Source organism: Scyliorhinus torazame, chromosome 14 (assembly GCF_047496885.1).
Source record: "Scyliorhinus torazame isolate Kashiwa2021f chromosome 14, sScyTor2.1, whole genome shotgun sequence".
In the NCBI taxonomy this organism is placed as follows: domain Eukaryota; kingdom Metazoa; phylum Chordata; class Chondrichthyes; order Carcharhiniformes; family Scyliorhinidae; genus Scyliorhinus; species Scyliorhinus torazame.
In genome coordinates, this window is record NC_092720.1 from 82989462 (window position 1) to 83007298 (window position 17837).

The following is a 17837-nucleotide window of genomic DNA, read 5'->3' on the forward strand; positions in this document are numbered from 1 at the left end:
AAGTTGAAACCAATCAAAAATGTTGAACAAATGGGCCTCTTGCACCTAAAACAAAAATGTTTTCTTGTTTATCCCTTGGCCTGTGGCCGCCTTCATCATGAATCTTGCACCAACATCAGATTTAACAGAACAAAGTAAGTGCATATATTCCAAGCAATTCAGAAGTGGGCATCAACTAGCCTGCTCATTCTTCACATTGTGCTATGCCTCAATGACTAGATGTGTCTTTCTTTTACCAATTTCAGAGCTTTCCTGGTGCAATCTTGGGGCCAGGGGTTGCAAGAGGTGGTTGGCTAATTGTGTTGTACAGCAGACTTATTGGACCTTGGTAGCCTTCTTCTCTTTGCTGTTTTGCCCTGTGAGTACGTTGCTGCTGGTTTCATCTCTGAAGCCTGGGGTGATGGTCTCTGGTGCCACCACTTGCCTTGTTTGGTGTAGAGGTAGAAGGCCAGGTTTCTGATCTGTGTTGCTGTTCTGAGAAATGGTTGCCTCATGGAGATCATCTCCAGCTGTCAATATTATACTGGGTCCACAGAATGGTGAGATGGCTCGTTTAATGGCTATTATCACCTCCTGTACAGCTTGAAAGACAGTTGGCCTCAAATAAGGGGCATACGCAATATGCTGTTTAATTTGTCCCCAGCTGTCACCAGGTCATCAGTCTATGTTTAATTCACGCAATGTAGGCGTCTCTGGTTAGGCCAGCATTTCCACAAAGAAACGGACTGGTCGTGGACACAATGGAAGAATTCAGCTGAAGATGCCACATGTTCCATTCATGCCTACAACAAAGAATAACTTCCCATGTTTTTCCTACAAATGAGAGCAAAATACATGAATCACAGTTGTGAATGCCCTTGGACACTGATCACAGAGTCTGCATGAAGATATGTTGTTCATTGAACATGGGTGAATACCCATGAAGTCTGGATTTCAAGACTCTGACCAGGGGCAACCTTCTCTGCTGCTTATGCCAGGAACCCATCACATCTTCATTCGCTACTTAATTCAAGAAGTTGTCAACCATTTCTTACAATTTAAGGGCTGCACCAATACTTACACTCATTCTCCCACACATTGCTTGTGTATTACACGAGCTGTGTTACTGAAACATGAGAATATTTGAGTTAGTTGACAATTGTTTCAAGGCAGAGTCAGTGTTGTGGGTAATTGGGGGATACAGTAGGCCCAACTCTGGTGGTAAGTATAAATTTTCCCATGCATTTTCAAGACCTAAATAGTATCCTGAGTAGTAAATCGGAATGTAACTCAACATCAGAAACGTAAATTTATTTGGATGCTGTTTGTCCTTTATAATCAGAGTTTACACTTAAATTAATTAATTACTGAAAAGATTAATGCTGTTTCAGATTGCTGCAACCACTCTTCTACTTGAGAGGAGACTGCCAGCCTGGCTGTGGCCTAGAGCAGGAATACCAGGGGATCTGTTGGGTCTCAACGTGGAAAAGTGGTACTTAAGGTAAAAATGTACAGCTGTGCGAAGAAATGTTTTCTAGAATATTTGCTGCTCGGAAAGAATTATTCACCATAAGTTATTTAATATTTGAAATAAATGTGTCAGCTCTCACATGTGAAAAGAAAGTGAATGAAAGTTGTCATCGTCCCAGAGGACCGTAGGCTGCTCTCCCCTTTGAGAGAGGGCTGACTGGTGGCAGTATAATCTGAGGGTCACCACACGTCAGGTGAGAGACAAGGTTGAGAAGACGGTAACCTCAGCCATATGGAAATTAACCCCGCGCTGTTGGCATCGCTCTGCATCACCATCCAGCCGTCCAGCCAACTGAGCACACATATATGCATTTGTTGTTGCAAGTTCTTTGCTTGTTTCTCGTCCCTTCTGTCTACTATTTAATATATTACCATATTAAACTATCAGTTATTAATCATGACTATATCTGTTATAGTCAGTACTTTTGGTGCCATTGAACAATATTAATATGCAGTGAAATTAGCACCATGTGAGTGATACATTGAGGTACCAGTAAGAGGGGTTATAAAGTAGCACAGATTTATTTTTTGCAAAAATATTTCAAAAATGATAATATGTCCTTTCGGCCCAAATTATTTTGCACATGCTAAGGGAATACAAATTATTATTTCATCATTTACTCCATTACAAAACTCTAATCATTTAAAAAATGCTTTTAGAATTTACAGATTACCTACAAAGAATAAACTTTCGGTAACAATAATCAATACCCAAAACAGTTTCTAGTTTCTAGTTCCGAGTGGTGATTCATCATCTTGTACAGATGTGGAGAGCAGATTTGTCATGCCCACTGAAGCCAGCAGTGGTGTTGCTGTTGATGGCAATCAAGCATTTATGGGTGCTGATATTCAGTTGGTTGCAATTGGATTTGGTGACAACTGTCTGAGAGGCCCTCATTTAAGTTTTCTTTGTCTTATCTTTCAATTTCAAACTACTTCATGAACTCATGATTTGATATATCTATTCACTCCTTCTACATTCCAACATCTGCTCTATGGAAGTCAGCGAGTCATCTCTTGTTTTATGAGTAGAATATACTCTAGCATTTTCATTTTCCATGTAGTTCTGTAAAGCAGTGCTGCTTTAGCACATTGGGCTAAATAGCTGGCTTTTAAAGCAGACCAAGGCAGGCCAGCAGCACGGTTCAATTCCCGTACCAGCCTCCCCGAACAGGCGCCGGAATGTGGCGACTAGGGGCTTTTCACAGTAACTTCATTTGAAGCCTACTTGTGACAATAAGCGATTTTCATTTTCATTTCAGTGGAGTCCTCTGACTAGTCTTGCATATAACATGATAAATTCTGATGGCTAACTTAGTAATACATGGGGCAGCACGGTGGCACAGTGGTTAGCACTGCTGCCTCACAGCGCCGAGGTCCCAGGTTCGATCCCGCCTCTGGGTCACTGTCCGTGTGGAGTTTGCACATTTTCTCCGTGTCTGTGTGGGTTTCACCCCCACAACCCAAAGATGTGCAGGGTAGGTGGATTCGCCACGCTAAATTGCCCCTTAATTGGAAAAAATGAATTGGCTACTCTAAATTATTTTTTAAAACTTAGTAATACACTGCATAACCAAACAAGCAAATAACAATGATGGAAGTAGAGCTTGATCATGCATCGAATGGGGCCATTTGCTGTAATCTATTTTATGGCTTTAGATACAGTCATGCAAATCAAAATTGCCTTTGGATTAGCTTTATCTTTTGAATTTGTAACCAAGGCTCAGTTGAAAGGAAAATTGGGTGGGAAGTACAAATGCAGCTGATCCGATAATGCCAGTTCCCCTCCCCTGCCAGATCTGCTAGTTTAACTCCTGAGGTCTCTATTTGAAAGCAAGTAGATTATTTGAGATTACAAGTCAGCGAGGATACAATAGTTTGGTTCTAATAAGAAAAATTGACACTTTGGGCGTGATTCAACTAAAAGGGAGAGCGTTTAGCCATGTGTTTCCCGGCACTCTCAGCTCCGAGAAACACAAGGCTATAAAACACCACCCGGGTTAGGTCAGAGTGGCGAGTGCCTAAGTGGCGAACACGCGGCCGAGGCTGCATATAGCCTTGTTTTGTGCACTGTGGAGCTCCCCTCGCCAGAACTCCTCAATGCCACGAGAAACTTTTAAAGTTTTAAAATGGCATCCCGATCGCCGATGCCCCAGATGCGACCCCCAACACCTCCGAAACCTCCAGTCTGATCGCCAGCGCACAATAAATGCCAGCTAGGCACCTTGGCAGTGCCAGGCTGGCACCCTGGTGGCATCAGCAATGCCAGGTACCACCCTTCCCCAAGGGCATGCCCTGGGAGACCCGCAGGAGCGCCAATTCGTCTGGTCCCCATTTGTGGAGACCAGTGCTGAACTGCACTGGCTCGAGGTCTCCGAGGTGAGGGAGATTGATCCCATGCCTCGGGTAACTCAGGAATCTGCACATTAAAGTGAGACTACCTGTCTCGCTTTAATATGCAGCTTTGCTAAAAAGTGATCCTACCCACCATGGGCATGATTCACATTGCAATGTCTTTTGAGATTGCGTTAGATCTCCCGAGACGTTGCAGGCCAAGAAGATCCCGGGAGTCTCAGCTTCTATCGGCCAAGCTGTGCATGGTGAGCTTTTCGGGCACAATTTGGCCGTTGGATAGCACTCTTTATTTGAAAATCAAACATTAATTATGGTGTATGTTGCAGTCAGGAATAAAAAAATGTCCGACCAAATAGATGTTCACACCTTAGCTAATTACATTTTAAAATAACTAATACATAATCAATTTCTTGAACATGAAAAGAATGCATTTGATTTTGAAGTAAGACTACTTTAACTACAATTTGTGTATGTATTAGTTTGTTATGTAGTGAACCACCAGTTTGTTTTTCAGTGTTTATGCTTTGACCAGATTATCTTTCTTGTAAGTGAATTTTGTTATTAGGTTTAGACTAAGTGTAATGATACGAAAATGCTAGTCCAAGAAAGCTCAGGGAAAGGTTATTAGTCTGCTCCTGAATCTGAAGAGAGTGGCTTAACAAATACAAGACCCATGAGTCAGGATCCAGCTGATTCAGCCCATAACTGTTTAGAATACATTTCAAACCTTCAGTAAAACCAGCAAGTATTAGAGAACACTCCACAAGTTAAAGAGAGAAAGAGTTATTTTTTTAGGCCAATAATCTTTTCTCAAATCTTGAGCTCAATCCACTTTTTAAGGAACAGAGCAACATGTGATTTATTGAAAATACCTGAATTCTTATCAAGCCATCACAAATTTGTTAGAGCGCAGGAGGAGGTCATACGGCACATCGTGCCTGCAACTGCTGTCCAAATGAGCAATTCGCTCAGTTCCAATCTCCTGCCCTCACCCCGTAATCCTTTTCAGATAACAGTCTAATTCCCCTTTGAATGCTTCAATTGAACCTGCCTCTACTACATGCTCAGGCAGTGCATTCCAGACCTAACCACTCACTGAGTGAAAAAAGAATCTCAATGTTGCTTTTGCTAATTATCTTACGCAGGTAGGATTAGATAATGTTTGGTGTAAAAACAGATAGCAACAGCAAAATGATTATTGTATTTTTGATCAATGTAAAATGCAGCTTATAATCTTGTAAAGAATGATACGGGTTTGATGCCAGAAGTTTCTCGATATTTACAGAAGGCTGAGAGCTATCCTTAAAAATTGCAAGGCCTTATAATGAAATATGCAAATTATTTTAAAATTATTTTCTGGAAATGGCTCTGGATTATTTGGGGGGGGGGGGGGGCAGGTTTTTTGACCAATAGCATGGAACCTCAGGGTAGATGGATGAGTTGGCCAATCATTTTGCACCTTAATGAATGGCAGAGGGTGATGAAGGGGTGGGAGAAGAGATGTCAGACTAGCTGAATAGAAGACAACTCGCCAATTCAGATTATCGATCAGCATTACACATGTCTGCTTTGCACAGACCAGCAGATCACAGAGGAAATGAAATGTTATAGATGCCATCAATGATGGTTCAAAGGGGAATTCAGGGCATATAGTGCTGCTAAAAAATGAGATTATCAGAGGTTAAGGTGATAGTAAATCAATTGACTTTGATGCAGTGCATTTACCCGACCATGATGAAAATGTTGCCATGAGAAGATCTATGCAATATATCTGATACAATTTATGGATAGTGATTAAATTCCAGATGGTAGGGATCCATAAAAATTGAATCCTGGGTACAAATGATGGTCAAGATTTTCATCATGTACAAATTAAAAAGATGTAGGAAATTTAGTCTAACTGCAGTATAATGCACTGTTCGGGAATGATTTAAACTTTAATATAGTCGTAGCTAACCTGATTAACACTACACCCCTGTATGCTTCACCTGATGCCGGTGTTTATGTAGTTACATTGTGTACCTTGTGTTGCCTTATTATGTATTTTATTTTATTTTATTTTCATGTACTTAATGATCTGTTGAGCTGCTCGCAGAAAAATACTTTTCATTGTACCTTGGTACACGTGACAACAAACAAATCCAGTTATCCAATCCCTTACAGATAATAGACATAATATAGAAAACAGACACAACAGTGGCAACGTCACGAGAAGGGAAGGTTTCACCAATCTTAACGAGTTTGGGGTCAAACTTTCTAGAGGCAGTGAGCTTGTTTCATTAACCCATAGGACAAGGGAGGTAATTGGAGCAGTAGCAAATCACCCAAGGAATGTCACTTTGCCCAGACCAGTTGTGACAGCCAAATAGTAATAATTTCTTTTTAAATTTAGAGTATCCAATTATTATTATTTTTTTCCAATTAAGGGGCAATTTAGCATGGCCAATCCACCTAACCTGCACATCTTTGGGTTGTGGGGGTATAACCCACGCAGACACGGGGAGAATGTGCAAACTCCACACAGACAGTGACCCAGGGCAGGGATTCAAACCCGGGTCCTCAGCGCCGTAGCAGCAATGCTAACCATTGAGCCACCATGCTGCCCTGCCAAACAGTAATAATGATAGCCCATGGCTAACAACAACTATTGCAATGGCTAGACTAGATTTCTCTTCCACTCCCGCTGATACAGACAGGCAGTTTATTCACATTTTTAAAGGGTTGGAGATTTAAATAACTTGACAGGTTGACATTTCTACAGACCTTTCCAACTTTCATGAGCAATTACATCTATTCCATAAATCTGTGACTCTCACGCTGCGGGTTAAGGCCCATGCTACAGTGAAAGTGGGGCACTATCTAAACTCGGCCATTATTCAAATTGTACAGCTGAGTTCAGGTTTTCCTCATGTGAGAGTCACACCCCATCCCCTTTCCCCTCCCGCAAAAATTAGATCGATTAGAAATGATGGGCAGGACTTCCAAATTTGAAGCAGCCTACAATTTCTAAATTCTGCGGAGTCTTCCTGACTCTGAGAAAACTCTGCTCTGCGTATCTGAACTGGTAGAAATAAAAATATTGATAATTCATAAAACAGTAGGATATTTCACTCCTCATGTTTTGATGATGGTTGATAGAAAATCCTTTCCTTTTTTGCAGAGCATCATTCAGAGTGAAATTCCAGCAGTTGATAATACAATCTTTTTTATTTTTCTGTAATCGCGGAGAATTTGAAAATGAGCAGCACAGATCAAGGTTTTGATTTTTAACTATTGATGATACTAGAATGTCCTTGGGGGGGATGATTTTCATCCTGCGTTAGCCATCAATGAGAACAGTGAAGTGGGCGGAAAATCTCGAGAGAATTAGAAAACGTGACTTTGTTGGCGAGATTGCATTTTCCTATTTTCCGCACCCCTTGTCGGTGAATTAACAATGTTAACATCCAGAAAGGGCAGAACCTCTTTTAAAAACATTTTAATATACTGAGCCCCCAGGCCACATTTCCTTCCTCACAGAATATTAATACACGTAGGTGAGGTTTTCAACAAGTTCTGAAAAATGTCACTCTGTCGAGGGGATCCTTTGCATGGGCGCAAAAGTAAGTATAGCCCCTGGGGGGAGATGTACAAGCTCAGGCAGTGCCATTGCACTGCCCCATGGCACAGGCTGGCAGTGCCAATGTGTGCCAGGGCAAAGCCTCTGGAGGAGTCCCATTGGGAGCGGGGTCACATTTGGTTTGTATGGGGAGAAGGGACCCCTGATGCTGATGGTGGTGGCAGGGGGTGGAGGAGTGAGCGCCTTGATGGTGGTGGTAGCACTCGATGCTGATGCTTGTGGGGAATGTGGGATGAGAGCCCCAATGTTGATGCTTGCGGTGGGGATGGGATGATCCCCTGATGCTTATGGGAGGTCCACCGTGTCCTGGCAGCGGGGGTGAGGGGCTGGGGGGAGCGGGGCTCTGTTGTTTGGGGCACCATTTTTAAAGGGCGCCCCACTCTTCTGGAGCTGGTCTTGTCGGCTCAGGCTTTGCCCCGTCTCAGTGACGGTGTAACCCACAAAGTGATTTTTTTTCCATAGAGGCTGAAAATATGGGCTTAAAAGCTCAGGAGGATTTCATCGCCATTAAGTGAGCAGCAGCTACCTGTGCTTCTACCAGTAGATGGTACTCCAAAAGCTCCAATTTGCTAGGTATCTGCTAAATGAAAAAAATTACTGCTGCTATCCAGGTATCTCAAATCTACCCCTCCCCCTCCCCCACCACCTGCAAAGGTGTCCCACCCTGCATTGCTGGATGTACAAATCTTAGCCCACTGACCTCAGTGTTGTTGGCTTCAACTAGAGTACTGGTCGATATCTTCAGCCATTTGACACTCCTTCCCCCATCCTCTGAATGTGGTCTGTAGTCGGGTGTCTATTGTCTCTGACCCATGTCCAGTGTCCCACTGCCTCTATACTTGCATCACTGATACTTCAGAAGAATTTGCACCTCGAAGCAGCAGGAGGTCTAAATTGTTTTGTTTAGGGTGGAATTTTCCACTTGCGCTCCCAGCAGCGTGTTTTGCAGAGGCTGACCGCCATTGGTCAGTGGCAGGATCTTTCAGTCCCATTGCTGTCAGAGGTGTTTCTTGTTCGTACTGGGGAACTGGTGGCATGGGGGTTGCTGGCAGCAGTTCCAGACGATCGTGCTGGCAGGAACGGCCAGAAAATCCTGCCCATAGTATTTGATCATTTTTCTCAAAGAATTTTGCGCACTAATTATAAAAAGCAATGCAGTACCCGTTATAGCTATCTGTATTTTAGTAGAAAATCTTGGGCCTTGACATTCTGCTGTCCGCTTTAAAGGTGGAGGAAGCCCAGCAACGCTAGATTTTTGTTTGCTGCTTTGTCAGGCATCATCTGGAGCAGGCTTCCCATGCCTGTGGGTATCCCGAGGTAACTCAATGATGCGATAGGGGGAGAAAAAAGAGCCACATCCTCACAATCCAAAGAGGACCTAAGACCCAAACTGCATTTTGGGAAAGCATTCTGGGAAAAATCTTGCCACATTTTATCAAAGTGCCAGGCTTAAACAGAAAACTGGCATGTAGCTCTTTAGGTACACGGACCAGTTTTCCCTCCTGATCTTGACCGTTTGAGGAAATAAAAGAGTGGGCTTGGTTTACACTGTCACTCTGGTAGGGCCCGCACCTGACTCCACAGAGGTTGGGTCGCCATCTTTAAGGGGTGCCCGATCAGCTCTGAAGTTTAATCATTCTTCCCCCTCCCCACCCAGCAACGTTGAAGAATGCCCCTCCCCCCACCCATCTGTGCTTGTTTCCCTTGTGCCTGCAAGTTACCCCGCCCCCACCCCCCACCCCACCACTGCCCGCTATTCCCGTTCCCCGAACATGCATAAATGGAACCCCCCTCCCCGCCCCCACGGGGCTCCCATGAATGCCCCCCCCCCCATCCCCTGGCACCAGTTAGCACTGCACATTTGCCTCCATGCTGACCTGGAAGTTCTGGGTGCAGTTCCAGGTCACGTTGCAACCCCCCCGCTCCCCTCCTCCCCCCCACCCATCTCTGATGGTAAGCGATCCTTTTATTCTGTAGCATTTATGTTTCTTTCAGGAGATCCAGAACGGAATCCAGAAATCCAGTGGGTTTAACTGCGGCAAGTTGATTGGAATTCTGGAGGTTGTGGTAGTACCAGGTATTGCGGTACCTGAGAGGCTGATGACCATTGGTTAGACCCAGGAGTCTACCATTGGCTGTATTACGTAGCTCCGCCCTGAAGGCGGGGTATGAGAGATGGTGCCGTCCCAGCAGCCTTCACTTTCTGTTGCTGCTGGGGAATAGGTTCGAAAAGATTAATGCCTTCAGTTATGGAATCACTTCGTCTTGAGTGTAATTGATTGCGCATCAATTTAATCTGCTACAATTTAAGTTGGAAGGATGGATCTCCGAATCAAACCGGAGTGCCTCCAGCTCAGCCCTCACACAGAGAACTCTGCTGCTATTTTTAAACACTGGCTGGCGTGCTTTAAGGGCTACCTCGACACGGCCGTAGGCACCCCCACGGAAGGACAGAAGATGCATCTCCTGCGCTCCCGGGTCAGCCCTGGGATCTATCCCCTTATCGAGGAGGCGGAGAACTATGCTGCCGCTATCGAACTGCTAGAAGGACATTACAACCGCCCTGTAAACCAGGTCTACGCTTGTCACCTGCTTGCGACTAGGTGGCAAAGCCCCGAGGAAACGTTGGAAGATTTCTACCAGGGGCTACTGGTGCTGGGCCGAAACTGTGGCTGCCCGCAAGTTTTGGGGAGCAAGCACACGGAACTTTTAATTAGGGATGCCTTCGTTGCAGGTATGAGCTCACCCGATATCTGCTGAAGACCCCTAGAAAGGGACACTCTGGGACGTACAGAGGCACGGGCCCTGGCAGGGTCCATGGACGTTGCCTACAAAAACGTGCTGTCTTTTGCACCTGATCGCGCGGCGGCGGCCCCTTGGGCTGCGTGGCACCCCGCAGCGGCAGCCCCTCAGACATTCCCCCTGACCCCGCAAGCCTGCGCGGCGAGATGGCCCGCTAACGCCGCCGGGCCCCGCTGTTTCTTCTGCGGGCAGGCGAACCATCCCCGCCCGCGCTGCCCGGCCCGCACCGCCACCTGCAGAAGGTGCGGCAAGAAGGGCCACTTTGTGGAGGTCTGCCAGGCCCGCGCCGTGGCCACGGTCTCCAGCGACTATGGACCGCCGCGGCAACCCCCCTTCAGGCCCTGACCGGCCTGCGCTCACCCCCACCACCCTATCCTAGCACCATGTGCGACCCACGGGCGCGGCCATCTTGTCCCCCGGACTCCACGCTGGACGGGTGGGCGGCCCCATTTTGTCCATCGCCGCCACCATCTTCTTCATCCCCGGACACCATGTGCGACCCATGGGTGATGCCATCTTGGATGTGGCCCCAGGCCCCCAGCACGGCCGGCTACACGCTGCCTGACCAGAACTCGCAATTGCTTCACCTGGCCTCGGTGACACTGGACCAATGTCGACCCAGGACACTCACAACGGCTACAACGACGGTCCTCATCAACGGCCACGAGACGTCGTGCCTGATTGACTCTGGGAGCACGGACAGCTTTGTTCACCCCTACACGGTAAGGCGCTGTTTACTTGTAATCCACCCTGTAAATCAAAGGATCTCCCTGGCTTCCTGGGCACACTCGGTGGAGATACAGGGGTTCTGCCTAGCGAACCTCACTGTCCAAGGCAGGAAATTCAACAATTTCCGTCTGTACGTCCTGCCGCACCTCTGCGCGGCTACCCTCCTGGGGCTGGACTTCCAATGCCAATTGCAAAGCCTGACTTTTAAATTTGGCGGCCCTATACCGCCCCTTACTGTCTGCCGCCTCGCGACCCTTAAGGTCGACCGGCCTTCCCTGTTTGCGAAGCTCACCCTGGATTGCAAACCCGTCGCCACCAGGAGCAGACGGTACAGTGCCCAGGACCCGACCTTCATCAGGTCAGAGGTCCAAAGGCTGCTGGGGGAAGGGGTCTTCAAAGCGAGCAACAGTCTCTGGAGAGCTCAAGTAGTGGTGGTAAAGACCGGGGAGAAGCATAGGATGGTCATAGACTACAGCCAGACTATCAACAGGTTTACGCAACTAGATGCGTACCCTCTCCCCCGTATAGCCGACCTGGTAAACAGGATCGCACAATACAAAGTCTTCTCCACAGTGGACCTCAAGTCCGCCTACCACCAGCTACCCCTCCGCACTAGTTACCGCAAGTACACTGCCTTCGAAGCAGATGGGCGGCTCTACCAATTTTTAAGAGTTCCCTTTGGTGTCACTAATGGGGTCTCGGATAGACCGAATGGTTGACCGGTACGGCTTACGCGCAACGTTCCCGTTTCTGGATAACATCACCATCTGCGGCCATGACCAGCAGGACCACGACACCAACCTCCGCAAATTCCTCCAGACTGCGAAAATCCTTAATCTGACATACAATGAGGATAAATGCGTGTTTAGCACCGACCGTCTAGCCATTCTAGGCTACGTAGTGCGAAGTGGGGTCCTAGGCCCTGACCCTGAGCACATCAGCCCCCTTATGGAGTTCCCCCTCCCTCACTGCCCCAAGGCCCTGAAGCGCTGCCTCGGGTTCTTCAGCTATTATGCACAGTGGGTCCCCAATTACGCAGACAAAGCCCGACCCCTGATCCAGTCCTCAATCTTCCCCCTGTCGACGGAGGCCCGCCAGGCCTTCAGCCGCATCAAAGCAGACATTGCAAAGGCCATGATGCGCGCCATCGACGAGTCCCTCCCCTTCCAGGTCGAGAGCGATGCGTCCGCCGTAGCTCTGGCCGCCACCCTCAACCAAGCGGGCAGGCCTGTGGCTTTCTTCTCCCGTACCCTCCATACTTCCGAAATTCGCCACTCCTCGGTTGAAAAAGAAGCACAAGCCATAGTTGAAGCTGTGAGACATTGCAGGCATTACCTGGCCGGCAGGAGATTCACTCTCCTCACGGACCAACGGTCGGTTGCCTTCATGTTTGATAATGCACAGCGGGGCAAGATTAAAAACGACAAGATCTTGCAGTGGAGGATAGAACTCTCCACCTTCAACTACGAGATCTTGTACCGTCCGGGGAAGCTGAACGAGCCTCCTGATGCCCTGTCCCGCGGCACTTGTGCCACTGCACAAGTGGACCGCCTCATGATGAGTACTCCCGGTTCCCATTCGCCATCCCCTGCCCAGACATGACCACAACCACCGTCATCAAGGCCCTCCAGGGTATCTTTACACTGTTCGGTTTCCCCGCATACATTCACAGAGATAGGGGGTCCTCCTTTATGAGCGACGAACTGCGTCAATTCCTGCTCAGCAAGGGCATTGCCTCGAGCAGGATGACCAGTTACAACCCCCGGGGAAACGGGCACGTAGAGAGAGAGAACGGAACGGTCTGGAAGACCGTTCTACTGGCCCTACGGTCCAGGAATCTCCCGGTCTCCCGCTGGCAAGAGGTCCTCCTGATGGCCCTCCACGCCATCCGGTCGCTGCTCTGTACAACCACAAATCAGACGCCTCATGAACGTCTCCTTGTTTTCCCCAGGAAGTCCTCCTCCGGGACCTCGCTCCCAACCTGGCTAGTGACACCAGGACCCATCCTGTTTCGGAAGCACGTGCGGGCGCACAAGTCGGACCCGTTGGTCGAGAGCGTCCACTTGCTGCACGCTCACCCCCAGTACGCCTACATGGCGTTCCCTGACGGCCAGCAAGACACAGTCTCCCTTCGGGACCTGGCGCCCACCGGAACCCCACGTGCACCTGAACCATTGCCCCCACCCCCACCTCCCCCACAGCACCTCACTGGAGGGTCAGTACTCCCACCGCTCCTGCCGAGGCCCGACCACCCACCGACGCCCCCTACAGGCGCCCCCCCTCCCTGCCAATCTTTTGCCCCTACAGCGCCGCCTAGGGGTGACGAAGCTGCCAGGGAGGATGACACCACGCTCCTGGAGTCGCAACCGTCAGGACCCGCGTCAGAATCACCGCCGAAGCCCAGACGCTCCAGAAGGACGACCAGGCCGCCCGATCGACTGATTGCTGCACTTTGAACACTTTGTACATATCCTCAACATCACGGTACCTCCATACCTGGTCATACCATGCTAAAGGCGACTATTAACGCTGGCCACCACCCCCGCCGGGCTCATTTTTTAACAGGGGGTGAATGTGGTAGTACCAGGTATTGCGGTACCTGAGAGGCTGATGACCATTGGTTAGACCCAGGAGTCTACCATTGGCTGTATTACGTAGCTCCGCCCTGAAGGCGGGGTATAAGAGATGGTGCCGTCCCAGCAGCCTTCACTTTCTGTATCGAAGCTGCTGGGGAAAAGGCAGATTAAAGCCTTCAGTCATGGAATCACTTCGTCTTGAGTGTAATTGATTGCGCATCAGAGGTTGCATCAGGAAACATCAGGCACCCCCTCAAATGACAACCACGTTGTAAGAGGAACATGTGGAAGACACCCTTGGTCTCCACAGATTGGGATTTCTTTGTTGGCAAATAGAAACACCGTGTCTTCAAGTTCCACCCCAGACAGCAACTCATCTTCCGTGTACCCCCACAATGTCCGGCCACTTACAATTGTCGCTAGGGTGAAAATGGGCCACGCTCCCTTCACCTGCAAGCTAAAATTGACCTTGACCCCCTTACCTACGTTGCCAAGGAGATGGACGAGTAAAGTATGATACCTTGTATGTTTAGAAGAGAACTGAGCGGGAAACCGTGCCACAAGAATTAAAATGCTCTCGGCCTGTACTCTGGTGCAGCAGTTGCATTTCAGACCCAGAATTTGCATTAGCTGTGGTAGCCATGTCCGTTGGTTCTGGCCTCCGTGTCAGAAAGAATTGTATTCAAGTCCTATTCCAAAGACTTGAGCACAAAAGTCAGGTGCAAACTCCAGTGAATTACTGAGGGAGTGCTGCATTGTCAGAGGTGCTGACTTTCAGGTTGAGTTGTTAGGCTGAGGCCCTGTCTGCTACCTCAAGTGGACAAAGAAGATCTCCTTGCATTAATTCAAAGAAGAGCAAGGGGCTTATCCCTGGTGTCTGATACACCATTAATAATAGACGACGAGTGATGAACGTAACTGAGGCTTTAATACACTAAACAGCAAGCCTCCTGCCTCTGGACCCGAACTGGGTCCGGAGGCGGAGACTTGTCACTTTTATACAGAAGCCTGAGGGGAGGAGCCACAGGCGGAGCAGCCTGGACAAGCCCAGACATGTACAATACAGCACAGTGAATATAAGACAATAACGTGGTTTACCACATTCACCCGCTGTTTAAAAAAATGTCCGGCAGGGGTGATGTGGTCTTAAAGGTCAAGTCTGTCGGGGCCTTGACCGTCCGCTGTGACCGTCTCAGTCCTGGGTGTGGTGTGGGCTCCGGCGTCGAGACCTACGCGTCCGGGAGCGTGTTGCTTTCTTCTTCTTCACCCAGATGTTGAGTCGGCGAAGGGGGGGGGGGGGGTGTTGCTTGTCACCGGTGGCCTGCGGGTGTCAGTTCATGAGGGAGGTGGACGGAGGTGGGGGAAGACGGTGTAGGGTGGGGGGTGGTGGTGATGGTCACCGGGAGCCTGCAGGAGCCAAATCCCGAAGAGAGACCGTGTCCTGCCGCCCGTACTGGTGAGTCACGTCGGCATATTGGGGGTTTGCATGGAGCAGCAGGACCTTCTCGATGAGGGGGACAGTTTTACGGCTCCTCGCGTGCTTGTGGAGAAGGACAGGCCCCTGGACTGTCAGCCAGGACGGAAGCGAGACCCCGGAGGTGGACTTCCTGGGGAAGGCAAACATACGTTCATGAGGAATCTCGTTAGTGGCTGTACAGAGGAGCGACCGGATGGAGTGGAGCACATCGGGGAGGACCTCCTGCCAGCGGGAGACTGTGAGGTTTTTCGACTGTACGGCCAGGAAGACAGCCTTCCAGACCGTCGCGTTCTCCCTCTCCACCTGTCCGTTTCCCCGGGGGTTATAGCTGGTTGTCCTGCTGGAGGCGATACCTTTGCTGAGCAGGAACTGACGCAACTCGTCGCTCATAAAGGAGGAGCCCCGATCACTGTGGATGTAGGCGGGGAACCCGAACAGGGTGAAAAGACTGTCCAGGGCCTTGATAACGGAGGCTGAGGTCATGTCACAGCAGGGGATGGCGAAGGGGAATCTGGAGTACTCGTCAACGATGTTGAGTAAGTACACGTTACGGTCGGTGGAGGGGAGGTGCCCTTTGAAGTCCATGCTGAGGCAGTCAAAGGGGAGAGAGGCCTTTACCAGATGCGCTCTGTCTGGCCGATAGAAGTGCGGTTTGCACTCCGCGCAGACCTGGCAGTCCCTGGTCACGGACCTGACCTCCTCGATGGAGTAGGGCAGGTTGCGAGCCTTGATGAAATGGAAAAACTGGGTGACCCCCGGGCGACAGAGGTCATTGTGGAGGGCCCGGAATCGGTCTACTTGTGCGCTGGCACATGTACCACGGGAGAGGGCATCTGGGGGCTCATTGAGCTTCCTGGGACGATACCAGATGGCATAGCTGTAGGTGGAGAGCTCGATCCTCCACCTCAAGATCTTGTCGTTCTTGCTTTTGCCCCGCTGTGTGTTATTAAACATGAAGGCAACCGACCATTGGTCAGTGAGGAGAGTGAATCGCCTGCCGGCCAGGTAATGCCTCCAATGTCTCACAGCTTCTACAATGGCTTGGGCTTCCTTTTCGATGGAGGAGTGTCGAATTTTGGAGGCATGGAGGGTACGGGAGAAGAAAGCCACGGGCCTGCCCGCCTGGTTGAGTGTAGCGGCCAGCGCAAAGTCCGATGCATCGATCTCCACTTGGAAAGCGATGGGCTCATCCACATCGAGCATCGCGGCTTTGGCGATGTCTGCTTTGATGCGATTGAAGGCCAGTCGGGCCTCAGTCGTCAGGGGAAAAATGGTGGATTTGATCAGTGGGCGGGCCTTGTCCGCATAGTTGGGGACCCACTGGGCATAGTAAGAGAAGAACCCCAAGCATCTCTTCAGGGCCTTGGGGCAGTGGGGGAGGGGGAGTTCCAGGAGGGGGCGCATGCGGTCGGGGTCGGGCCCGAGGACTCCATGTTCCACGACGTAGCCGAGGCTGGTCAGGCGGGTTGTGCGAAAGACACATTTCTCTCTATTGTAAGTTAGGTTCAGGAGTTTTGCGGTGTGGAGGAAGCGCCGGAGGATCTCGTCATGGTCCTGCTGGTCACGGCCGCAGATGGTGACGTTGTGTAGGTACGGGAACGTGGCCCGCAGCCCGTACTTGTCAACCATTCGGTCCATTTCCCTTTGGAAGACCGAGACCCCATTGGTGACGCCGAAAGGAACCCTGAGGAAGTGATAGAGGCGGCCATCTGCCTCGAAGGCAGTGTATTGGCGGTCCTCCGGGTAGATAGGGAGCTGGTGGTACTCAGACTTCAAGTCGGCTGTAGAGAAGACTCGATACCGCGCAATCTGATTGACCATGTCAGATATGCGAGGGAGGTTGTACACATCGAGCTGCGTGTACCGATTAATGGTCTGACTATAGTCGAAGACCATCCGGTGCTTCTCCCCAGTCTTGACGACCACCACTTGGGCTCTCCAGGGGCTGTTACTAGCCTCAATGATCCCTTCTCGCAAGAGCCCCTGGACCTCCAACTTGATGAAAGCCCTATCCTGGGCACTGTAGCGTCTGCTCCTGGTAGCGATGGGCTTACAGTCCAGGGTGAGGTTTGCAAAGAGAGAGGGTGGGGCGACCTTAAAGGTCACGAGGCGACAGACGGTGAGGGGGGGCAGGGGTCCATTGAACTGAAAGGTAAGGCTCTGGAGATGGCACTGGAAGTCGAGCCCCAGTAATAGGCACAGAGATGGGGGAGGACATAGAGCCTAAAGTTGGTGTACTCTACGCCTTGCACAGTGAGGGTCGCGACACAGTACCCCTGGATTTCTGCTGCATGGGATCCGGAAGCCAGGGAGATTTTCTGGGTCCCAGGTAGGACGGGGAGGGAGCAGCGCCTTAGCGTGTCTGGGTGAATGAAGCTGTCTGTGCTCCCGGAGTTGAAGAGGCAGGCCGTCTCGTGCCCGTTGATCTGGACGGCCATCGTGGACTTCGCGAGGTGGTGCGGCCGGGACTGGTCGAGTGTGACAGAGGCGAGAATCGGAAGGCCGTTCGGAGGTAGCGGCGGCCAGCGTACGGTCGGGTGAGCAGGGCTCCCGGGAGGCTGCGGAGTGGTCCCAAGATGGCGGCCCCCATGAGTCGCACATGGCGGGGGAGGTGCAAGATGGTGTCCAAGATGGCGGCCCCCGTGGATCGCACATGGCGGGCGAGGTGCAAGATGGCGGTCCCCGTGGGTTGCACGTGTCAGCCGAAATTAAAGATGGCGGCGCCCACAGGTCGCAATGGCTGGTGGTGCGGAAGCTGAGGTTGGCCCCG

At 50.0% G+C, this 17837-nt stretch overlaps 1 protein-coding gene across 1 annotated transcript in view; it reads left to right on the forward strand.

Moving 5' to 3' along the window:
- Positions 1–17837, forward strand: part of LOC140389856 (transient receptor potential cation channel subfamily V member 6-like) — a 218144-nt gene that overhangs the window by 194050 nt on the left and 6257 nt on the right. The window contains exon 14 of the mRNA XM_072474434.1: positions 1371–1480. Within this exon, the coding sequence (XP_072330535.1) occupies positions 1371–1480 (110 nt within the window). The remainder of the gene's footprint in view (positions 1–1370; positions 1481–17837) is intronic.